General features: G+C 39.4%; 2 protein-coding genes across 2 annotated transcripts; one reads left to right on the top strand and one right to left on the bottom strand.

The window, feature by feature from the left end:
• The first annotated feature begins 81 nt into the window (after nucleotides 1-81).
• Nucleotides 82-10,680, top strand: LOC135461917 (synaptotagmin-15-like). The gene is made up of 6 exons (XM_064739201.1): nucleotides 82-433; nucleotides 5,155-5,340; nucleotides 6,388-6,499; nucleotides 7,079-7,421; nucleotides 8,347-8,473; nucleotides 10,187-10,680. Exons 4-6 carry the CDS (start codon nucleotides 7,194-7,196, stop codon nucleotides 10,492-10,494), a joined length of 663 nt encoding a protein of 220 aa, XP_064595271.1. The 5' UTR covers nucleotides 82-433; nucleotides 5,155-5,340; nucleotides 6,388-6,499; nucleotides 7,079-7,193; the 3' UTR covers nucleotides 10,495-10,680.
• A 4,055-nt stretch (nucleotides 10,681-14,735) lies between these two features.
• On the bottom strand, nucleotides 14,736-25,102 carry LOC135481736 (centrin-3-like). Its single transcript, XM_064761405.1, has 6 exons — nucleotides 24,872-25,102; nucleotides 20,883-21,024; nucleotides 20,158-20,272; nucleotides 19,768-19,882; nucleotides 17,837-17,913; nucleotides 14,736-15,963 (listed from the first exon to the last, which is right to left on the bottom strand). The coding sequence occupies exons 1-6, from the start codon at nucleotides 24,886-24,888 to the stop codon at nucleotides 15,920-15,922; spliced, it is 510 nt and encodes a 169-aa protein (XP_064617475.1). The 5' UTR covers nucleotides 24,889-25,102; the 3' UTR covers nucleotides 14,736-15,919.
• Between the last annotated feature and the right edge of the window lie 820 nt (nucleotides 25,103-25,922).

Here is a 25,922-nt window from a genome sequence, read left to right as displayed (position 1 = left end):
AGGATCTGCACGCCCACTCGGCAGCCTGGGACCTGAGACTATTGGCCGGCCTATGTGCCGAGACCGGAACCATCGCTCGGTCTCCAAACAGCGAGACTTTACTGTCTGGAAAAAGTATTACAGCAAAGCCTAAATGGTGTGCAAAGCGCGCAGACCTATGACCTATTGGTGTGCTCTTTGTTTGTCATTCAACATAACTAAAATCACAACCAATGTTCTGATGGTTTCTCAGCCTTCCTGTCGACTCCATTGCTATGCAGTCATGATGTTAGGATGTTGTCTGCGGAAACAACGACCCGACGATTGTGAGCAGATAGTATTTAAGAGTGCAGACTATGGGACTATCAACTGGCGGACTCTTTCTATCAAGTGAACTGGCCAGATTGCGACGATAAAGGGATTCACCAGATCACGCTGAATGCCATCCAGCCAAGTGAGTTATGACGGTCATGTGGATCTGCAAAGTGCACACTCAATTACTATAGGCATCTGTTCTCCTCCCTCCTGATCCAAATCCAAATGTAGAGGTTTTGATATTGGTGGCGTCCGCAAAGTGTCAACATTTTCATACTTGACGATAATTTTAGTCTAAAAGCCACGTTGAATGAATCCCATTTTTATACATTGTCCGTTAGCTATCGTAATATTGTACAATCGCCCCCCATAGTAACACCATACCAGCGTTTAAGTGCATACTGGGCATTTAGCGCTATATAGTATTGTGGTGTGACATTCGCTTTAATCAGTTCAACGATGATTTTCGTCTGCCAGGGTGGCACAGCTGTTATACAGACGTTGTCATAGCGTAAGCCCCCTAGCCATATTGTTCATATAACAAGTTATACCGGGAGTGAATTGACCATAAATCTTTTTCGCCTATCAGCATAAACTTGAAAGGCCCCATATCTATTATAAGAAAGAGTAGTCTGTATTTTGGGAAATTTTGAATTCTCAAATGTGAGATGATCAATACCACAGATCATCGGTTTTTAGTTCTAATGGCACATACAGCCACTTCCTCTCGCCAGTGTTCCGTACAACAGCTCTAACGGTTTTCTGTCGGGTGACGTCCATAAAGTATCAAAATGTTCGTACTTAAACAGCACATTGAATGAAGACAAAAAACCGGTACATATAGGATCTATGTAAACCTGACTAGCCTCTTCATTTAAAACCGAACTAGCAAAAGCCACTATACCACTCAGCCAGCACGGACAACAATAACATGAAAGCTTCCAATTTTTATCTTGTGGAAAATCGACAGCAAGCAAACAGATCCTATGCCAGACTGTTCAGCGGCCAGGGTGACAAATGGCTCCAGCTGTAGCAGGCAAAATGCTGCATAGTTTGTAGTGACACTCCCCTTGTGTAGCATGGTCTCACGGTAGTACATGCACAATATAACAGAATTATTATATGTCCCATCCTGTCACTGTTTCTGGAGATGATAGTGCTAATGCATGCTGTTGTTAAGATAGGGTAACAAAGCAAATGTAGCCCTCTTGAAAGAGAAGTTTTCCCTTATTATATGAGGCCTTGAGTATATCTTCCTCTGCAATTAAAAAGTATTTTACAAATGAATAAATGAGTGTATAACTTGTAGGGAAACCTTCTTCATTTAACTGCCAATGGTGTACGATTTACACTGCCTGACCCACAATTTGTTAGATTTTATTGTCCGCACGTTGAACCGACCCATCATCGTCACAGCTGTTAAACAAATACATGTAACTTTAAAACGTTACACATCTACATCTTATAGGCATAGGCTGATTTTCAGAAATCAAATGCAACATTTGACCCTGCATTTTAAATTGCTAGCACTGAAGATCCGTCAGTCGTTGCTGATCATAATGCGAGGGGAAAAGCAATGCTTTCACTATATAATGTCTCCACATAACGGCCTAGCGGATCTCGACATCCGAAGTTGGCGGAAAGTATGGCATAAGGCATGAGGGATTACAGAGAGGCAAAACTGTATAGGGCCTAAAATTTACTCCCTACCCATATCCTTAGATCTACTCCATATCCGTATTAATAATGCAACAGACCAATGAAAATCTCGCCATTTTTATTGGGAAAATATTGATGCTCATGCTGCAGATTCAGTGGGTACAATGATTAACCTTTCTTCCACTTAGAAACGAAATAGAAATTTTGAAATTGTCATCGTGACGCATAATTAATATAGTTTATAAATCTAGTTATCTATGGTAAAAACCCTATTGTGATACAAAAGTGCAAAATGGTTTAGCCATTGTTTTTCTAGCATATTAATACAAAGAGACCTTGAGAAGCAATGTTTTACAAATGGCCTACAATGGAGAGCGCTGTTGATCCCTAAGCTTTTAATATGCTGTGTTTATGAGGGTGCGTCTGCTCGCCCATGGTGCATGCCGCTCTGAAAGCATAGTAGGACATATGTCCATCTGCCTTTTGCTACCCGCTTACCCGTGAGGAAACGCTTTTTTTTGCTCCATGTATGTAGTCCTCATGTGACCTCTTCTTACTCTACATACATTAATTGTTTCATTTGTGTCCTTGTATTGTTTGTGGCGCACATCATTCGGTTGAATGTAGACGCCATTCACTTCACCAACCATTCACCAACCGACTGACTTGTCAGTGGTAGCCTGGTGTTCTTATTTGTGATTCTGACGGATTTGTTACAACCACATAAAAGCCTAACATAGTCATAACCACGAATATCTCACATACACTTAAACCTACATCTTACATCGCCATTGATGTCTCACTTCCACGTTTGCCTAGAACGTGGGTTTTAGCTGACTGTATCTGCAATTTTTGGACATGCTCTGGCTTGTTTGTTTTGTAAAGCCGGCGTGGGTGCGCTGTCCTCATTATTGACGAATGTTTAGTGTTTTCCTTGTGTGCGATAATATGGTGGATCCAAAATAAAAATGCAACAGACGAGCCTCGATTCCCCCACACAGTAAGGTTGAAATATTTGCAGTATATGTCCGGCAAGCGCCGGCCGATTTCAAGAAGGTGTAATAAGCGTTATCAGTGTATTTAACACCAATTAAGTGAGCGAAGATCCTCTGTCACTCATCTTCATAATGCTTACTCTTTATTATGAGTGTTACCACATTATCTTTGCAGCTCCATGTTCCATGAGCGCTTCTTTATAAACGCTATCTCATAAAAGTCTGCAGAATATGGGGCGTAAAACCAGAGTGGCGACGACGTGGGAGTAGATGGCAAATGGTCACATCGGCTACCGTTCGGTAATCATGTCATGATGGGTACATGATCGATGTATCATGGCGCCCGCAGTTTTCACCCGATGTTATTGCAAATTACATTATTGCTCAGTTTGTGTTGAATTGTGATATGTTGACATGAAATCTTGATATCGAGAAATGATTTCAAGAAATCAAGAAATAGACAGTATTTATTGGTATCTTAGAGTCTGTTCTTATTATCTTCAAGTCCTTTTTCTGATATCTATAAAGTATTTCATGATATCTTAAAAACGCACCGACATATCAGGAAGTGAACTGATGATATCAGTAAAAGTTTTGATGATATCAGGAATGAAATCCTACATCATTTACAGATATCATTAATTCAACTGAAGGTATCATTTGAAGATTCAAGACAAGAGGAATAAAAAGCAAAACGGTTTGCCATACTGTCTTAGCCGATGAATCACGAATCCCCATTTTAACATAGCAAACAGCTGTCACTGGATGTTATTACATAACATAAAATAACATAACATTACTCATTCTGTGTTAGTTTGTCTAACCGTTGTTTTGATTAAACACGTGTTTGGAGAAGAGAGCTAAAAAGAGAAGATACCTCGATTTTTTTTCCCTATATTTTCTACAAGATTACATAAAATGATCTTTCCAAACATCCCTGAATTTTTTATAGTTCGTGTCATGGAAATTTATATTTAGAATACCACGCATTACTTTTTTGTTTGTTTGCTTTTTTCTCTCGACTGCTCTTACATTTTTTCACACGTATCGGTTGAAAATATTCCATGTAGCTCCCATCCCCCATATAGTTATAGGATCCGGATTCATGTTGAGATAGGTGTACCAGTGTCTCACATTCCAATTAGCTAATATCCCCCGTGTATGGTTAGGATCCGGATTCATGCTGAGTAGTCGTACCACTGCCTAACATTCCACTAAGCTCATGTCCCCCATATGGTTAGGATCTGGATTCATGTTGATAGGTGTACCAGTGTCTCACATTCCCCTTAGCTCAGATCTCCCATACGGTTAGTATCCGGATTCGTGTTGAGATAGGAGTACCGGTATCTTATATTCCACTTAGCTCATGTTCCCCATATGGTTAGGTTCTGGATTCAAGTTGAGATAGGTGTACCAGTGTCTCACATTCCCCTTAGCTCAGATCTCGCATATGGTTAGGATCCGGATTCGTGTTGAGATAGGAGTACCGGTATCTTATATTCCACCTAACTCATGTCCCCCGTATGGTTAGGTTCTGGATTCAAGTTGAGATAGGTGTACCAGTGTCTCACATTCCATGTAGCTCCTATCCCCCGTATGGTTAGGGTTCGGATTGATGTTGGGATAGGTGTACCAATGTGTTAGATTCCATGTAGCTGTTATCTCCGTATGGTTAGGATTCGGATTCATGTTAGGATAGGTGTACCAGTGTGTTAGATTCAATGCAGCTGTTATCTCCGTATGGTTAGGATTCGGATTCATGTTGGGATAGGTGTACCAATGTGTTAGATTCCATGTAGCTGTTATCTCCGTATGGTTAGGATTCGGATTCATGTTGGGATAGGTGTACCAATGTGTTAGATTCAATGTAGCTGTTATCTCCGTATGGTTAGGATTCGGATTCATGTTGGGATAGGTGTACCAATGTGTTAGATTCAATGTAGCTGTTATCTCCGTATGGTTAGGATTTGGATTGATGTTGGGATAGGTGTACAAGTGTGTTAGATTCCATGTAGCTGTTATCTCCGTAAGGTTAGGACTCGTGTTCAGTATGGCCTAGGTGTACCAGTGTCTCACATTTCATGTAGCTCAGCTCCCCCATGTGGCTAGGATTCGGTCAGGACCCGGATTCTTGTGAGTAGGTGTGCTAGTGTCTTACATTTCACATACATCTTATCTTCCATATCTCGCATATATTTCATTGCAGATGCAGAGCGACACATATCCACTAGGAGAAAATCCTCTGCCGAGAACGAGACTTCGTACAGTCGTTCAAGAAGCACTAGCCAATCAGAATCAGAGCCCATTTGTTCACCGATCACATACCCTGCAGGAGTGTCCCACTTTTCACCAAACATCCGAGAGAGCTTCCTAGTGTCCTATTTCAAAGCAGGTACCAAACAGGCTAATGTCCCTTTTTACGCATCTCGAAATTTGGCTCATTGAAGGAGGGCAACTTTAACTTACTTAGCAACACAATCCTGTCTTACACGCTTAATGTTACCTCTACTGACAATTTTGTTGTAATTTACGATAAGAATTTGTGGATATAAGACAAATTCTGGTCCTGGATATGTGAGTGAGCCCACATAGGTCCCTATTAATATTCATGATATTACTGTTTTCCTGACCGAATGCCAAATACATGTACTTTCGTGACTGAATCCCAGATACATGTACTTTCGTGACTGAATCCCAAATACATGTACTTCCTTGACTGAATCCCAAATACGTGTACTTCCGTGACTGAATCCCAAATACATGTACTTTCGTGACTGAATCCCAGATACATGTACTTCCTTAACTGAATCCCAAATACGTGTACTTCCGTGACTGAATCCCAAATACATGTACTTCCTTGACTGAATCCCAAATACATGTACTTCTGTGACTGAATCCCAAATACGTGTACTTTCGTGACTGAATCCCAAATACATGTACTTCTGTGACTGAATCCCAAATACGTGTACTTTCGTGACTGAATCACAAATACATGTACTTCCCTGACTGAATCACAAATACATGTACTTCCCTGACTGAATCACAAATACATGTACTTCTGTGACTGAATCACAAGTATATGTACTTCCCTGACTGAATCACAAATACATGTACTTCTGTGACTGAATCACAAGTATATGTACTTCCCTGACTGAATCACAAATACATGTACTTCTGTGACTGAGTCACAAGTATATGTACTTGCCTGACTGAATCACAAATACATGTACTTCTGTGACTGAATCACAAGTATATGTACTTCTGAGTAATCACATAAAGGTTTGTGACGCACTTCCAAGAACTGAATCCAACATGACTCTGAATATTCTCCGTGTTGATTGCGCGCGCCCTGCCATTTGCGGAATCTAAAAATCAACATTCTAACGTTTGTCTACACGAATGAAACCATAAAGTCTTGCTTTCGCCACATTGGTTGTAGAGGACGATGAAGTGTTTTCGGGAGAAAATGTCCATCAAGGCGGGATTGGGGAGAGGGTCAAACAACCACCTACAGTCAAGTTCTCACTGCAGAGAACTCCCACAGATAGCGGGTGAGAGTCAACACTTTCTACATATTCGTGCACGACGATAGCTTCGTTCTTTTAGAATGTATATATATATGATAAAGCATGGTGATCGACACAGTTTATATACTTGGTCGTGGGGATAATTCTTTGTGAGGTGACCAACACTAACATAGCCCTGGTTGCAAATTATAGTGACACTGTACTTATCTGGTCGTGCGAGACCAAATCGACAATTACATGTACACACTCTACAGTTACATGTTCTTTGCCGAGGGGATAAATTCGTTTCTATAAAGACAGCCTGCCCTGACTTAAAATTCTTGCATAATATAACACGTCCAAAAGTGATAACCAGTATTGTACTCGGTAAATGCTTAAAACAATTTTAGATACTTAACAAAAAGAAGGCACATGTACACGTATATATATATATATATATATATATATATATATATATATATATATATATATATATATATATATATATATATATATATATATATAACAGACTTGTCTCGCCATACGCAGCTTCTCTCTGTTTGTGTTCACACTGTGCTGATATAACTCCTTGACTTTAGCATTGCTGAGAATTTCTCTTCATAGATGTTGTATACAGGTGGAACTGAAGGCCGCCCGGAACCTACCGTGCAAAGGACGCGGCCTCGTCTACAACCCCATCGCAGTTCTTACTTTGCTTCCTGGAAACCACCAAACCCAGATGTCCACAAGAGCCCCAAAGACGCTTAACCCTAACTTCCAACAAACATTCACCTTTTCTTTTAACAGAAGTAGTCATAGATATTCCTTCCTCCGTATAACTATATACGATGCAGCGAGGCGCAAAAAACATATGTCAGTTGGCCATGCAATACTTCCGTATGTTGAGACTTGTGTCAAGTTTGGAAGTCCAGTGGATTATGAATTAGTGCTCGGCAAAAGTTCTGTGGTAAGATTTCCTGTATTCGAAATGTTTGAAACGATAATCATATAAAGTACTCAACGGTAAACCGAAAAGTGTATAATTTGTCTCATGGCAATGTTAAATTCGTGTTTTAGCTGTTCTGTAGCGAGGTTAACTTAATGTATGATTGTTTGGCGGCAATTACGTTAAACTCGTGTATCAGCTGTTCTGCGATAAGGTTAAATTAGTGTAAAGCTGTTCGGTCGCAAGGTTAAACTCCTGCATCAGTTCTTCTGTGACAAGGTTAAATTAGTGTAAAGCTGTTCGGTCGCAAGGTTAAACTCCTGCATCAGTTCTTTTGTGACAAGGTTAAATTAGTGTATAGCTGTTCAGTCGCAAGGTTAAACTCCTGCATCAGTTCTTTTGTGACAGGGTTAAATTGGTGTATAGCTGTTCGGTCGCAAGGGTAAACTCCTGCATCGGTTCTTCTGTGACAGGGTTAAATTAGTGTAAAGCTGTTCGGTCGCAAGGTTAAACTCCTGCATCAGTTCTTCTGTGACAAGGTTAAATTAGTGTATAGCTGTTCGGTCGCAAGGTTAAACTCCTGCTTCAGTTCTTCTGTGACAAGGTTAAATTGGTGTATAGCTGTTCGGTCGCAAGGTTAAACTCCTGCATCAGTTCTTCTGTGACAAGGTTAAATTAGTGTATAGCTGTTCAGTCGCAAGGTTAAACTCCTGCATCAGTTCTTCTGTGACAGGGTTAAATTAGTGCATGGTTGTTCAGTGGCAAGGTTAAACTCGTGCAGCAGTTGTTGCAATGTTATATTTACGTATCAAGTGTTCGGCGGAAAAGTCATTTGGCATGAAATTTGTGTGACAATGCTCAAAGCTTTGCAAACGTTACTCGTGCATCAACTTTTCTATTTGATGCTAGTTGTTTGTCCTTGTGAAAGCCTGTTCTTGGTTCACAGATACATGGGGCAATCGGCGACATTTACATCACTCTGTCCTACACGCCCATGGAGAAATGTCTCACTGTGGGTTTGTTACGAGTGCGTCATCTGGCGGTGACAGAGATGGTAGGATGTGTCAATAAAGGTAAGAACCTTCAGTGACAACTGGGATGCTAGCATGTATACACCGGGGAAAATTAATACATTAATTTGAAGTTGTTGAATAATGCACGAAGCAGTTGTGCTATGGTGTTAAAAAGGGTGCTTTTCTGGGATATAACGACTGCGTCAAACAACACCTAATATATCTATGCGTCGACATTCGTAGGCTCCTATACCAGCCGTCAACCAAAATGGACGTTCCGGGTCAATAATGGCAAGACCAGTTCCAGAAACGACGTTGAAAGTTCTGAATACTTAAGACTCAACTCATCTCAACTGGATATTTGCATCCGATTACAAACGAAATAACGGCGCCACTCAACTGCAGTTGTATCTCAGTCGTTACGTGTATGGCGGTTCAATCCAAAATCGTGTAGCAATCAGTGACTGGGACCAACAGTGTTACCAGCTGAGTTGAGTTGGATCGCGTCTGAAACTCTCGTATGTACATGCCGAGCTTAACGCAAACCATTAAAAGTCTATTTGAGTGCAGAAAAGGAGAGAATCGTATCAATTTGACTTTGAAATCACGTGGTTTTGCTCTTTTCTTATATCCCTTATATCCACTGGAAACACACCAAAGTGACATTACAACTTTAAATGTTACATTGTCGCTCTGTAGCCGTTTGATGATAAAGACGAGAACGCGACAACTTGCGAAAGTTGTAAATATATTGGTTGCGAAAATTCTCCGTATATTTTCTGCTTGTTCTTTTATCTTCTCTTTAAGTGTGATTTTCGTTCACCGGAAGGCAATATTTTAAGTTCAAAATGTCGCTGTGGTGCCCTGAAAACATGTGCCAACGCAACCCCAGGAAATGTTGTGTTGTCTAGATGGTGTCATTTTAATCACATGCGCTAACGCGCATTTAAGTTACTTCCGATGATTGGCCTTCCCGTAATTAACTAGGATAAATTTAATGCATGCGCAGGGGCAAATCAATAACCGTAAGGCCACACTTTATAAATGAAATGTCGCGTTGTCTTGATGTCGATCCCCTATAGCTATGTACCAAAAGCCTGAGACTCACGGTATTTTACACTGAAATGTAAAAAATAACTTTTAAGATTTGGACATTTTACATAAAATTGCCGTAAGCCAAGTTCTCTGTCTTTGCTGGACAGCGTACAACCACATTTTATGTCAAAATGTCGCTTTGTCACCCGAAGTCTATTTCAAAACGAATGTGTCAATGAAGCGGAAAAATTAAGCTTTTCCTGTTCAAGTATGCAGAGTACAATCTATGCGTCAAAGCAGACATTCATATACTAGCTATCGACCACAATGGACGTTCCCGGACAATAATTGCAAGTTCAATTTTCAAAACGACCTTTGACACAAATAAAATGCATACAAAGTACGAAATTAGGACGGAGCCATGCACAGAGAAGAAGCCAACTGTTTTTCAGTCGTGTTGGAAAGACGCAAGGAATGTTCTAGGCAAATGAGTGAAATCAGTATTCAAATCGTGCTAGTATGTAAGTTGGCGATAATGAAATATGTACATGTATCTCGGTTACCCTTTGATTAGATCGCTACGGAGAGGGACAGCTGGGCACCAGAACTGGCATATGTGGATTTCGTGGATAGGTTAATAAGTTTATGCTATATACTGTTTGATATTGTCGGTGTGTTCAGTCGTTTCTCTCCATGCATCAGTCTAATAACCTTTTGTTGTTTTGTTTTTTTTTCCAGAACTCCATGCCAAAGTTTCTCTACTGTTCACTGGTGAAAACGTTAAAACGATGAAATCCGGGATCATTTGCCCATCTTCCCGTTCATTTATCAACGAAAAATTTCGTTTCTTTGTGCCTGCGGCAGTTTTTGACGACATAACTCTTGTAGTGACCTTAGTGGTATGTAGTGTCTTCTCGGACGATGCCCCGATTGGGCGTGTCACGGTGGGTCCGTATTTCCGGTCCGGAGAAGGTGCTCTGAACTACTGGGGCGTGTTGGTTCAAACAGAACGGGTGGTTAAAGGCTGGTACACTCTGCATCTGTGAAGTTGTTTCCTACTCGCAACACAATTGGTCGTCTGAGTATGGCCCGAGTTAAAGCCCCACTGAATGCGTGAGTGAACTTAAATTCGCTCCTAACTGGGATTAGTGCGCCCTCGTGGCGAATAGACACGTAATAAATGGATTATTTTCCATGAATTGATTGTAATGATACACTTCTAGAAACTTACTTTCTGGCAGGAATTGTCACCAGCCTTAACAAACTAGTAAAAATGAATTTGTTTGCAGCGACTGACAAAAGTTGGCTATATCTGTGATTGTGTGAAAAATTCATATATATAATTGTTGTGGGTAAATAAAATAACCCTTTCAAATAAAACCTGCAATCTCGACAGCTTCTTGCACTTTCTTAGGCAGGTAAATTATCAAACTGAGTAGAAGACTGTAGGAAAGATAGCTATTTGTGTCAAATTTCTATGAAATATTTAGTTATCAATATGATTTTGTCTATACTTTGCGAGGTTGAAAATGTACATGTAGCCGTTTGTGTGGAAATTCCTGCTCAATTCTAGATAAAATTTTGCCTATTTTTGAGGTTGAGTCTTTGGAAGAAAGGAGCTGTTGGTGTGAAAGTTAACAGAATGAACTCATAGGGCCTTATAATTGAAATGTTTCAGGCTGCAAGTACATGAAGCAGAAATCAAAGCTCAGTAGTTAAGAGATACGCTTCAAATCTTAAAATATTGGCTGCGATTCAGGAGAGTTCATTGTGGTCCTGCACAGCTGCTTCTCTTGTGAAGAAAAGGTGTCGGTTTTGTATGGTGGACACAAAGTTCACCCGCATGCACCTGTGATGTCACATACACGTCAAACAGGATACCCTATCACTATGGGCCACCTTACCGATGTTACAACGTCCAAAATGCAGAGCCTGTTATACCGTAGCGATGATGTTACATCCTCCAAAAAACAATCTGTAACTATGTTGCGTACCATGCAAACGCACACCCAGTAACTGCGCCAACTACCCAGGTTAAAACGTCTAAATGGGAATACATAACACTTACCGATGACCTACCATTGGTCAGTGATGGTGCTACGCCGTTCAAAAACATCGTCAAAGCGCAACATTTGTAACGGCAGCGATAGTTATATGAGACACAGTGAAGTTCGATGTACATCATTAGGAGATATCATGGCTCTTCGATTCTTGGCAGGAGCAAAGAATACTTTATTCTTTATTGACTGGAAAGTTTGTCCACGGATTAGCTAATTGACTGGTTGACGGATGAATGCATAGGTAGGACGGAATACTGATTCACGTGCTGAGTGAGTGAGTGCTTGGGGTTTAACGTCGTACTCAACAACTTTTCAGTCATATGACGACGAAGGAATCATTAGGGTGCATGTACGTGTAATGTGCCTCCTTGTTGCAGGACGGATTTCCACCGCTGTTTTATTTAGTGCTGCTTCACTGAGACGACTTACCGAAGGCAAGTAAGCCGCCCGCCCGAGCCATTATACTGATACGGGTCAACCAGTCGTTGCACTATCCCCTTCATGCTGAACGTCAAGCGAGGAAGTTACAACTTCCTCTTTTAAAGTCTTAGGTGTGACTCGATCATGGATTGATCCTGGATCTACCGGTCCCGAAGCTCTACCAACTGTGCTATCCGGGCCGGTATTCACGTGCTGAAGACAGCTGTCCAACACTATGATCGTTTATGTACAAGTAGAACTTCTTTCCTTTGCTCAGAATCAGTGGGAATTATAGGACAAGTCTACTCCATTGTAAAATTTGTCGATCGAAAATAGCCCGATCAATAAAGAATTTAGGCTAAATGCGTCTAGAGTGCCAAAGTTGATGCGAATCTAAGGCTAGAGAATGGCGGAGTCATTGCCATGGGCTGGTCGATAGCAGAGCCATTCCGATCATTCGGCCGGAGGCAAGATGGAAGGAGATCTGCGTGCAAAAGAAGAGAAAGACGACGTGCACAGTCGCAATCGCCGTTGGAAAGGTTTCGGCTATTCGTCCCGATGTCGTAAATACAGAAATAGAAAAACTGATAATCAAGTTGCTTAACTAACCAGTAACTAATCTCTGTAATACAGTAAAACCAATTTAAAGTTCGGCCCATCTAGCAGAGATGATAGCCCGATAGCTCGGTTTGATGTTTCTCCGCTCACAACAAAGTGACTTGAATGTTTCTTTGTGGTTAATATCCATCGGCCTGCGTTCAACTAACAGAATGGCAGACGTAAAAACAATATCGACGCGCGTCCAACGCTTCACCTACTCCGTCTTGGCTGTCATAATATCGATTTATCCTAAGTAAGTCGGCTCCCAAACAGTTCCCACACAGGTTACTGTTTATCTGATTATTATTGCCTGAAAGGAAAGGATACTTTTACCGCTTCATGTCCTATATCAAGCGCTTGAAAAGGTCATTAAGAATATCCAGATTCCCATCAAAACCAGATTATGGAAAATGACCTCAAAGAAATGTTTATATTCCTCCAGTAACTATATAGTAAACGGCAGAAACGAATGTTTTTCCGAGCGGCCCAGTCATACTGCCCTGAGCCGCAACAAAAGCTGCCTTAAACGCTCCAAACACTGACGCCTAGCAGTCAATAGGCTACATATCTATTATATACAGTCTGTGTTTCACTATGTAACTCTCTATACCCAAAAAGCTGCTTCGCACTGATGAACAAAGCACTGAAGCCGTGTTCACACAACACAGGGCTGCGCATGTCTGCACGTATTTATACGAATAAACATACATATATCCATCGCATGTGGGGAAGATCTGCCAACAACCTCCGGATGGTCGTGGGTTTACCCATAATACTGACCGCCGTTTTATATGTGAAATATTCTTCAGTACGGCGTAAGGCACAATCAAATAAATAAAATACATATGTCCAAAAAGCACTCTATGAACACGAGCTGACACAAAACACATAATTATAAAAGCAATCCACATGCACCGATAGCATGAGGTCAAAGGCCATCAAGTTTAACAATCCTACATAAAACAGCACGTATACATTAACTAAATCAACACCTTGCTCGTGGAATGCTAACCACACATGCATTGACACTGTGTGGTGTCAACTCTTATCAACACGTGCACACGTCACCATTCAGCAGTACATACTGACACAGCATTATCATTTAACAGTTTACATCAATCAACCCAGTGTTGTGGCAATGACCATTGTATTGTGTAATGTAAACATTCAACATACATCGACTTATAGTCGTACGCATCTATTATCAGCTGTTTGGGTTACACGCCTGGGCCTGGGAGAGGCACATGTTGGTTTAACAAGTGTGGCTGTATATGAGGTCCATCTGTTGACATATAGCTCTCGATACATCTGCAGACCGCTTATATTGCCCCTTGACAGCATATGCAGACGGATTAACATCACCGCATGTCCATACATGCAGACTGTTCATATCACAGCGTCAGTGGATGATGACTGTTCATATCACAGTGCCACCTCTTTTTCGCCAGTCACTGACCAACTTCTCCATACATTGTACACGACGCATAAATGTTCACGTTCAGAGCGAGCACATTATCAATGTGTATTATAGGACAGTTTACTCTCCAGATCACCTTCACGGCCATACCTGACTGTCGACACCTGAGAAATGTGGAGGCAGGAGAACCAAATATTTGACTAGCCAGTATTTCAGCTATAGCCTCTTGCTGTCCTCAGCCCTTAGCTAAGTTGGTAGAGTGTTCTCCGCTTCGGGAGAAAGAATGTCCTCATTGGGACAGAGAACGGAGTGAGAGAGCGAGTGAGTGAGTGCTTGGGGTTAAACGTCGTCCTTAAGAATTTTTCAGTCATATGATGAGGAAGTAGTCCTCATAGTGCATGTACATGTGCTTCCTTGTTGCAGGACGGATTTCCACCGCTCTTTTATCTAGTGCTGCTTCACTGAGACGCCTTACGGAAGGCAAGTAAGCTGCCCCGCCTAAGCCATTATACTGATAGGGAACAACCAGTCGCTGCACTATCCCCTTCATGCTGAATACCAAACGCAACTTCCTCTTGTAAGGTTTTAGGTGTGACCCCATCCAGGATTGACCCTGAATCTACTGCCTCCTGAAGCGGACGCTCTACCAATGGTGCTATCAGGGACGGTTAGAGAGAAAGCAAAGAGATTGACAACCATACAAGTAACGTTTTAACTTAATTCTTGGCCGCAACGCAGCCATTGCAATGCACGTCTGGACGCTCCGACTGTTATCAGATTATCAATCAAAAACATTTAACACATTACAACCTGCCTTGGAATGATATTTTACATGAAGATGAATTAACAAAAGTCATTTCGTTTTACAACGATTCTGTTCAAGGAGAACATATACACAGTACACAAAAGGACGGATAAATTTGATTTAATTGTTGCTAAACGCCATACTCAAGGATTTTCATTTATACCATGGCAGTTATTTTTATGGCGGGAGGAAACTGGGCAGATCCCGGGGAAACCCAATAAACAGAATGGCCACAGACTTATGAGACAATGTGCTGTGATGAGCTGTGACCACAGACCTGAGTGACACTTTGCCACAATGAACTATATGAATCATTACAAATGTTAAAAACAATGTCTGCATTGTAACAAATACGCTAAACCTACAACCAAAACTTTTATCTGTGTTTGACTGGTATTGTTTTCTGGCCACAGACTTTTGTCTTGTGACACACACTGGCATTTACTCACCACCCTGCAAATCCTAATGAGAGAGCATATAGAATATATTAAGCTTAGCTCCTGCTGTTCTACCTGGATTTAAACATGTACCTGCTAAATCAACTTACAAGTATATAATAAACTGTATCTTTCTAATCACATTCTTACTGCATTTGACTTGAAATTGCTAGCTACCTCAAAGTAGTTATGACGGAACATAAAACACTATGGAATAAATAAATGAAGCTAAAAGTACTTTCTTGAATGGAGTTTTGTTCTCCTCATAAATGACCAGCTTACTGCCACATGAAATGAATTAATGAATATAGCTTAATGGGTGGCACATGTTTACCAAGCTTAATATGCCAGAGTGTCTGAGTAACATACATGTTGAACAACTTTCATTTTCATCTATTTGACTTCTGAAATATTTAAATAAAACAAATGGTTTCTACCAACCATCAACATCACTGAATCAAACAACTGACTTAAGCTTAAAGCACTATTGTTCACTGTGCTTGTACAACAAAACAAAGACAATGAAACAACAAACAGTAATTGGTGAGCAGCAGTAGATACTATCTTCCCATGTTCCTTTTAATGGTCATGTAAGTATAACCATGCTGCCTTCAAAGCCTGGACAGGAACAATCCTTAGTGGTTGGTCAACACAGTTACTTGTTAGCAGTCATTTTCTATGAAAGACTGGATGGACATGAGCCTTATTGGTCAAGTTGGTTAATAATCATGGTTACGTGTCCCCTGTCATTATGGCCATAAACTCCTCAGCATTGACTGAAATCAAACCACAGTTCATGAATGAATGGTAAGTCTTGAACCATCTCGCAAGTTATTGAGTATGAAAGAAGCTGTGAGAAGTCATAATTTAGCAGTCTGCTCTTCACAAGACAAACACATATGCATGGATACATGGATATTGTCACAAAAGGCATAAATCAAAAAAAAAAAAAAAAAGAAGAAGAAAAAAAAGACAAAAAAAAAAAAACAACAAAAAAGACATTCATATAAATTATGCTTCTCTCTAGCCCTAATCATTGCAGTTATAATTTACTGTCAGTAAACTACAACAAATCTGAATAACTGCAAATGCCAGACTTTGACTTAGAAACTGAATACAATGAAATCAGACTTCATGCTCACATACAAATACAAGTAGCATGGCACGGCTATAACAAACAGAAATATCCTTTGCATTTCAACATTTTGCCCAACGTGCAAAATTTTGGTTCAATTTTCTGCAACTCAAACCTTAGGATGTCATCTGTGTTCCTCTACAACTGTGTGACTGGCATGCCAACTATAACTAGCTATATATTTGATACCCACCCTCAAGTTCAAAATATCACCCATCTTTGTTGACTTATTAACTCCTGCCTTAATGACATGCGCACTGTAACTAGCTCACCCCAATCTTTCGGTCCACCGTTGGTTACACTGACATCCCCACCATAACTAGGTCTACCCCGCACAATCCCATCCTTGATTCCCTTCTAATCACTTCCTGTTTAGTATATACCTACTGTAACTAGCTCTACATGTATGTGATCCCATCGCCAATCTGTTACCCCACCTTTGATTCCCTTCTAACCACTCCCTGTTTAGTATATACCTACTGTAACTAGCTCTACATGTATGTGACCCCATCTCCAACCTGTTACCCCATCTTTGATTCCCTTCTAACCACTTCCTGTTTAATACATGCCCACTGTAACTAGCTCTACACGTATGTGATCCCATCGCCAACCTGTTACCCCATCTTTGATTCCCTTCTAACCACTTCCTGTTTAGTATATACCTACTGTAACTAGCTCTACATGTATGTGATCCCATCTCCAACCTGTTACCCCATCTTTGATTCCCTTCTAACCACTTCCTGTTTAATACATGCCCACTGTAACTAGCTCTACATGTATGTGATCCCATCGCCAACCTGTTACCCCATCTTTGATTCCCTTCTAACCACTTCCTGTTTAGTATATACCTACTGTAACTAGCTCTACATGTATGTGATCCCATCTCCAACCTGTTACCCCCATCCTTGATTCCCTTCTAACCACTTCCTGTTTAATACATGCCCACTGTAACTAGCTCTACATCTATGTGATCCCATCGCCAATCTGTTACCCCATCTTTGATTCCCTTCTAACCACTTCCTGTTAAATACATGCCCACTGTAGCTAGCTCTACATGTATGTAATCCCATCGCCAACCTGTTACCCCATCTTTGATTCCCTTCTAACCACTTCCTGTTTAATACATGCCCACTGTAACTAGCTCTACATTTATGTGATCCCATTGCCAACCTGTTACCCCATCTTTGATTTCCTCCTAACCACTTCCTGTTTAATACATGCCCACTGTAACTAGCTCCACATCTATATGATCCCATCTCCAACCTGTTACCCCACCTTTGATTCCCTCCTAACCACTTCCTGTTTAATACATGCCCACTGTAACTAGCTCCACATCTATGTGATCCCATCTCCAACCTGTTACCCCACCTTTGATTCCCTTCTAACTACTTCCTGTTTAATACATGCCCACTGTAACTAGCTCTACATTTATGTGATCCCATTGCCAACCTGTTACCCCATCTTTGATTCTGTTCTAACCATTTCCAGTTTAATACACTGTAACTAAGTCTTACTTTCTCCATCTCCATCCTTGTCAAACTCATCAATCATGGCTCTCAGTTCTTCATCAGACATGTTCTCCCCAAGCTCTCTAAAGGTGGAAAAAGAAACTGTACAGTCCACACAATTACATCAACATCAATTAACATCAACACTTAACACACAGAGCCTAAACATAATTTTGAATCATTTTGAACTCAATATTATCATCAAATAATGAAAAGGATTCCTTTCCTGTTACCTCAAAGTCAAACAATGGTGTAACCATTAAAAAAAAAAAACATGGAAAAGATGACTAAAAAAGTTTAAAAATTATGAATCCTTCAACTGCTTGTGAAACTGAGGTGATTTTTGCCATTAGTGGCAAACATATTTACACAAAAGGATTCTACCCTTTTGGCCAACAGATTTACACTAAAATGTACCTGCAACTTCTTCACCTACCAGTACGTCCTATGTTAAGAAAATACCCAAACAAAACATCTTGAAGTAAACGACAATAAGTAAAGCAATGGATATAGTGCATGCCTTTTCAAGGAAAACATGGGCAGCTGGTTACACACTTTTCTGAAGACAAAATGAGGCATAATCATGGAAAACCTCTAACAGTAAATAGATGTACATGTCAACTTAATACATAACACCATGACCTGTGGCCTAAAGAACATTGACCAATTAGGGAATCTTTATAGCGCAGTTCCAGGCAGATAGGGTTGTCTACATCTTCCTTTCTCATACTGCAAATGATAACATTTCCTGTTACACAATTATTACCCTATATTATGATTTATCTCTTAAATTAAAACATATATCATCATGTGTTAGTGTCAGGTGCAAAGAACAGTATATACACAGCTTGGAATACAGTCTGACAATGGCTTGACAATGTAAAAATTGCACAATCCAAATCAGCAGTAATGTCTCCTTTATAGGCAAAAAAAATGGGCAGTGAGTACATAATATCTGAACTCAATATGGCTGCCCATATGGTCCAGCAGTATACAATTTCAATGTTTGGAATTCTACTTATGTTCTCTTCTGCCACTATAACTCTTCAACCTTTTTGCATGTTTGCATGGTGTTTATTCAAGCATACTCTGAAGGCATCATTCTGTGTTGACTGACAAAATTATATCTCTTGTGAAGCCCTGAAACTGTAAATTCAACCAATGTAGTTTTGTCTCCAAAATCAAATTAAAACGGGCATAAACTGCACTGAAAGTTGCTCTTTCAGATGCGAAAAGGTCGAGGAATTAGGGTATATGTAGCAGACCTGTTTCAAATTTGTTGCCTTTCTTCAAAAATACTTCCATTTGTCTTAAAATGCATATTCTATTATACATTGGATTTTCATACAACAACAGACAACGTTGAACGTCAACTTGTCTAATTTCAGAGCTAATTCCTGTCACAACTTTCGTCATGCTGTTCCACCTTCAGTGATGTCATTTCAAAGTGACTGTGTGTGTGCTTGTATCTTATTGCTCATAGGTGTCATCCCACTTGTCAATCAAATCAATTAAAATAGACAAATCCTGCTTTGGATTGGAAGTTGGTTCTTCCCAGGTGCAATTGCTCAAAGCAGACAAGTGAAAGTAGCAGTGGTGGAGTAGAAGATGCGGTTGTTTAATTTGTGATTTTGTTGGCTCACTTTTCCTCAAGTAGATAGAACAAGCGAGAAGTAATGATTTTTGATCTATTCATTGATCGTTTTAGTGTAATAATGTGGAGGAGTTCAAAACTGTGGTCTGTGGTGCCTTGTTCTAAAATTTCAACTGTTCTACATTTTTACTGTACTAAAATAAAAAAAAAAAGCCTTGGTAAGAAATCCTTATTTCTTAACTCAACAATTACATTTCAATTATTTATTTACCAGTTATTGTTTGAGTAAGGATAGTTGTTTGCTACTTTTGTGGTAAACGTTTTGAAGTTGACCACAACTCACCGAGCAACTCGGCGTAAATTCCTCAAGCTGATCTTCCCTGATCCATCATCGTCAAACAGATTAAAGGCTTTCAAAATCTCCTGCTGAGGATCTCGCTCCAACATCATATCAGTTACTGCCAAACACAACAAAGAAGATATACAACACCTGTACGTACTTTCACTACCAACACAAGAGAAGATAAAGCCAAGGCGTAAAGCAATCCTGGCCTCCATGTTGTTGGGAGCAACTGGCAATATACTGATCACTCACAGAGAAACCCCAGAAGGTTTCATTCACCACTATAGAGTAAAGCTCTCACACAAAACTCTAACAATAAACAGGCTAGGTTTGGTCGCTGATACTATCACTTTGTACACGAGAAGACCACCTACCAACTGCAAAACTTACCTACTTCATTGAAATCTTCAAAGGATATTTTGCCAATTCCATCTCTATCATAGTCTTTCAGGACTTTTAGAACATCAGCCTTCTTTACATCAAAACCTAATGCTCTCATTGCAACCTAAAATGACACAAAAACTACATGTATTTACATCTGTATTTGTTTACTGGTTCAGAATGACAAGCTTCCATCAAGGTTTTCACAGGAGTTCAGTAAGATTAAAATCACTCTCACACACCTTGATTGCACACTTAACAGTATCACACAGTCAGTGCTCATCCCCCTCACTCCACAGCATATATACAAAGTGGGATTTCCCAGGAATTGAGCTTATCTCACTAACTCTGATTACATGTGTAACAAGATTTCCTAGGGCCACTGCAGATCTTACCTGCGCTTGATTGTGTGTGTAACAGGATTTCCCAGAAATTCTGCAGATATCACCCACACTTATTATATGTATAACAGTATTTTCCAGAAATTTTGCAGATCTCACCCACACTTATTAATATGTAACAGGACTTCCCACAGATCACATTGTTCTCAACCACCCTGTTGACGTGTAACAAGATTTCCCAGAGATTGTGCAGATCTCACCCACCCTGGTCATATGTGAAACAGGATTTCCCAGAGATCTCGTTGATCTCAACCACCCTGATTATGTAACAGAATTTCCCTGCACCAATGACCCTCTCTCCCATCTTGTTTGCTCTGTGGCCTTGATACACACCTTGAGTTCATGATAATCAATAAGTTTATCTTTGTCTGTGTCAAACAAATCAAATGCCTCTTTGATCTCCTGCTTCTGCTCATCAGGTAACTCCCGCTTCTTTCTTCTCTGGCCTCGGCTCTTATCAAGGGGGAAGTCAGCCCTACCAAAGAGAAGCATATGAAGCCTTTAATACAAATGTTCCGGTTACTATTTTCACCAAACTGTTTGACTTCTTTATGTATACATTTGTGCTTCACTATAAAACACAGGAATCAGTTGAAGGCTGAACTTCAAGAAATGTATTATGCGATTCACAAGTTTCCCCATGCAGAGGAAGGCTATCTATGTATGCCACACAGGAGGAAGGCAAGTCATCTCTAATGTAAGACCATTTACAGCTGCTAACCAACATACCCCCACCAAGGCCCTGTTAACATGGAGGGCGGGGTGGGGGGCAGGGGATTATCAGGGTTTTCAGTGTAAGGCTGGGATTGACTGATCTGCTCATTAACAGTGAAGAAATGATCGAACCCAAAGGGCCTGCTCATATGAAAAAAGGCTGGTAATTTTTGCTATGTCCCACAAAGAATGTACCATGCAGCAGGCACACTTTCTGTACCAGAGTCGCCAGATGTATTCATTCCTTGTTTTCTCCATATATAATTTACACACAGAGCAATAACATTTTCCATGAAGTCTTCCTTAAAATATTTTGAGTTACAGGGACAGATGAATATTATTCATGTTTCCGCCAAGGTGTACAGAAGTCCGAGAAAATGTGAACAGCCATATTTGTTATGAACATTGCTGCAGCAAAGCCAGACAGCTTTCTGTTGTGTGTATTAAAGTAATCAGATTGCAACTGAATTCATTTAAGTTTTACTTCAAGTTTTTGCTGATACCAAAAAAGTATATATATACTGTTCACAGAATACACAATACACACCAATAGGCTGTTTCTCAGTTTCAAACCTAATTTATTTTTTAAATTTATCATTTTGTTTAATTGAGTTTCAGATAAATCTGCTGTGTTTTATGTTTAAGTTTTAGTTCATCCACATTTTGTACAGACATTATATTTAAAAGAGGCTTAATAATTATTCTTTAAAACAACCCTGAATATATATTTCGGTTTTAATGTAAACATGCATATTTAACTTTAAACTGCGTATACAAGTAACAACTACAAGAACGTACTTACAGCCTCCCCGCCCTCGTCAATCTAACCCAACTACCCAAACACATTCACATGTACAGTACATGAATAGGTACAAATTGCAAGATTCACTCATGAAATTCATCTTATAGGAATCCGTTTATTCTGTAAGATGGCCTGGAAGTTGAAGATGAAGTGACTGCCCTAGCTTGGGTGAACACAAAATGGCCCCAGCATAATTCATGTTGTAGCATATATTATTTATTTCACTGGCATTTTACACTATACTTCAGAGTATTATACTTTTATGACAGCAGCCAGTATTATGGTGGTAGGTAAAGTGCAAGTTTAATTCATTTCCCCGTTGTCTTCGTGAGACATGGTAAATAGAGCCGCCAAACTTCTGACTTTTATGATAGCTGCCATGTTGAAAGAATTATGGGGAAAATAACAACAAAGTGTCATCTGCACCAGAACCTAAAAATTGTCAGCACTCCACACTTATGCCTTTTCACTGCCATATGAAACACAATCACCATTAAGCCTTTAAACATGACTTTCTCTCTAGGCCGCTTTTAGTCAAGGTTGGCGTAAGAGACAGAAAGTGAAGACGTGAAAAAGTTCAGCGTTGAGGTATCCTAGCAACCACATGCAAATCAGCGATCAGCTTGTCTCTATACTAGCAGGAATGCAGTTTTAGTTTCACATGAATTGATGTTTTTAGAATGGGAAGTTTTACAAGACATTTCACTCAGTATTTATTAGTTTTTTTTTTTTTTTTTAAGGTGAAGAAAGTACATACCTATGCCAAAAGGCATACAATGGCCGCTAATCTCATAGGCAGTGCAGGCCAAAAAAAACTAAAAAATAACCAATGATCTAATATTTTATTAGAAATTTATTTCAACTGCATCACAATTGACTGATAAAATGAATGAACAGTTATCTGAAAGAAGAAGAGACCAGAGTATATGGTGGTCTACAATGAATATTGCATGGTTCAGCATGTGAAGTGCAAATGATATCTGATATTATATTTCAAGCAGGTGTGGGTCATGAAAGAGATTTTATTATCAGCATTTCTACACCTATAGGCCACTCATAATATGTTGAAGTTTTGCCTTGTTTTCATTTTGAAAACTTAGATTATAGATGTTCTTATAATCAAATACTAACTGAATTTTATTACAATTTCAGACAAATTTCCCATCTTCTCCTGTCATAATGCTGGCCATTGTTGTAGTCAAACACCTTTCAGTGCAGTGTAAAACTCCAATGAAATAAATAAATAAATCAAATCCACCCATTATATAATCAGTATAAATAATATACATGTATTTCATTTTATTACAAACTTGATTTCCTACTTCCTCTTTCCTTTTTCGTTTGTTTGTTTACTTTTATGAGCCATATACATTAGAGATTTTTAAATCAAATAAGAAATATTTATATAATGGAAGTTGTTATATCTTAAATAATACAATCTTTTTGTATGTATATATATATATATATATATATATATATATATATATATACATCTGTTTTATGCCATGTTGTTAGTGCGTTCGAGGTTGTAATGTTCTGATAACAAATTCTTTTGTTAAATGCATTTGCACATGCATCGAATTTATGTGGTACCTCTTGTTAAATCCTTTTTTTTAACTAATTATGCAATTATTTTTTTATGAGCTACAAACATGGACAGCAATCACTGTTGCTATATAGGGCTATAATCCATCAAAGAGTATCAGCCACACAAGTTGAAAACATAAGACCACCCAGACTGAACTATACACGAGGTGATAGCTTAACATGGGTGTTCCCTGTATGAGTTCACAGCCTGCAACAAAATCACTATGTTTTCACTAGGTATATATCATACATGTCAAACTAGAAATTTAGCATCACATTTTAAAGACTTCTCTCCCCTCCGACTGCATGTGGGAAGGTCTGGTGGCAACCTACAAATGGTCGTGGGTGTGCCCAGGGCTCTGTCTGATTTCCTCCCATCTTAATGCTGGCCGTCATCGTAAAAAGGGAAATATTCTTGAGTACAGCGTAAAGCATCAATCAAATAAAAAAATAAATAAATCACTGACTTCTCAAATTATTATTTTTCACCTGCTGGCCCCATTTTAATTATCCATGCTGTATGAGTGTGTGAGGCTGATGGAACAGCCATGCAATTACAAGCGAAAGACTCTTCCCTGATAAGAGCCTGGCAGATAGCTTATAAAGAACATACAATTTAAAGAATCAAGAAATGCACCAAATGCAACTATGCCCACCAATACATATTTGACAAATTATTTGTTTGCTATTTCCGCTACCGTTAATGTAGATAATGTTTTAGTTATTAATTTGCCTATAAATGTATAGATGTATATGTAGGCCTGCACACTATGTTCGGTTTAGGCTTTGCCTATTTCATATTAGAATAATACTGTTCGCTTGATGGACTGGGACAAATGTTACCCCACGGACTAAATGGCTAGCAACATCCAGTCTAGCTGATAAGTGCCCACTCTAACTATAGCTCTACATGTGAAACAGCGTCACTTTGACCTGAAGGGGGAAATGGCCCACCACCAAAGTTTGCATAGTCTGTATTTACTGTGAATAAGGTATATAAAGGTGAAGACATGCGTAAATTACATGATTTTTAATTTCTTTATCTGATTCAGTTACGATTTATAAACAGAATCTGTCAACCTTTGTTGTTGTTGTTTACTTTTGACAGATTAGTAGACCTGCTATATATTGCTGAATGATGTTCACTGACGGCGACCAAATGTATACCCACACTTGTTAGTCATTTGCAACATCAAAGACGTAACAGTGATGAGCTTACCTAGTTGCTAAACTCATTTCGGCTTCTTGAATCTTCCTGTTAGTTTCTCGTCTGAACTCGTTTAGGCAGATTTTTGTTTTGACCGCGCCACAACGCAGAGCTGGCCGCACAGTTTCGTATGAAATAACATATTACAGATTGGATAAAACTGAGGATTAACAGTCAAGAATTATCTTAAGTAAGGAACAAGAAAAGAAAGAAAGAAAAGAAAGAGAGCACCATGACCAGGACAGATACAAACTTTGGTCTGGACAAAATTTACTTTGGGCTTTCTGAATAGCTGGTGTCAAGAGTTATCTCCCCTCATGTGTTGAACGGTTAATACGTGTACCTTACGTAGGGCTGCGGGAAAGGTTATTCTTCGCGTAAAGTAAGGTAGATAGCAAGGGTCATGTCATTATTTTATGGATTTACATTATTTTTTTCACTCCGAACCTCCGCCTAGATGAGAACTGTTTTTCACCCAGTTGGACATTAATTTTCAACCAGACGGAATTACATACACATCACTTTTCACGGAATGATTTTTTCTAAGGGTAGAACTTTTACAACCTATAATCAACTCTTACGCGGTCATTAAACATTATCATTGCTTTTTAATTCAGTAATAGTATAATGCTATTTCATGGAGTTAGAAAACTCACAACAAATCTTTAAAAAAGAAAAAATACATTTTCTCATGGTGCAAACTCCTGGACAAATTCATACATTCAACTAAAAAGCACAAATTACATGTACGGGCGTACAAAAATATCTTGTACATGTAGCTAGCATGCTTATTTAACCAAACGCCAGGGACCATACAGACATGACAGAAAAGGATAAAACAGATCGATTTCGTCGAAATTAAATTAATATTTTGCCTGGCATGCAGATTTTAATATAAACAAAAATGGCTGTAACAACCGACTATTTCATCGTCATCAATGATTCTATCATTTTGAATTCACTGTCTTGGTGTTTCGTCAATGATGATGACCTTAAATTACCATCTTTAGGTGGTAACGTTATACCAAATGTTTAGTTCTGGGTAGGGCTTGTAGTAAATCCT

The sequence above is a fragment of the Liolophura sinensis genome, chromosome 1 (genome assembly GCF_032854445.1).
Source record: "Liolophura sinensis isolate JHLJ2023 chromosome 1, CUHK_Ljap_v2, whole genome shotgun sequence".
Lineage (NCBI taxonomy): Eukaryota > Metazoa > Mollusca > Polyplacophora > Chitonida > Chitonidae > Liolophura > Liolophura sinensis.
This window is presented reverse-complemented; position numbering and strand designations above follow the sequence as displayed.

Excerpts from the sequence above, each read along its gene's own strand:
- LOC135461917 (XM_064739201.1), top strand. The coding sequence starts at position 7,194 with ATGTCCACAAGAGCCCCAAAGACGCTTAACCCTAACTTCCAACAAACA. Across the intron at positions 7,422-8,346 it reads TGCTCGGCAAAAGTTCTGTG|ATACATGGGGCAATCGGCGA; the intron begins GTAAGATTTCCT and ends CTTGGTTCACAG. Across the intron at positions 8,474-10,186 it reads GGTAGGATGTGTCAATAAAG|AACTCCATGCCAAAGTTTCT; the intron begins GTAAGAACCTTC and ends TTTTTTTTCCAG.
- LOC135481736 (XM_064761405.1), bottom strand. Across the intron at positions 20,273-20,882 it reads TTGATTATCATGAACTCAAG|GTTGCAATGAGAGCATTAGG; the intron begins GTGTGTATCAAG and ends GTGTCATTTTAG. Across the intron at positions 15,964-17,836 it reads CAAGGATGGAGATGGAGAAA|TCAATGCTGAGGAGTTTATG; the intron begins GTAAGACTTAGT and ends GTTTGATTTCAG.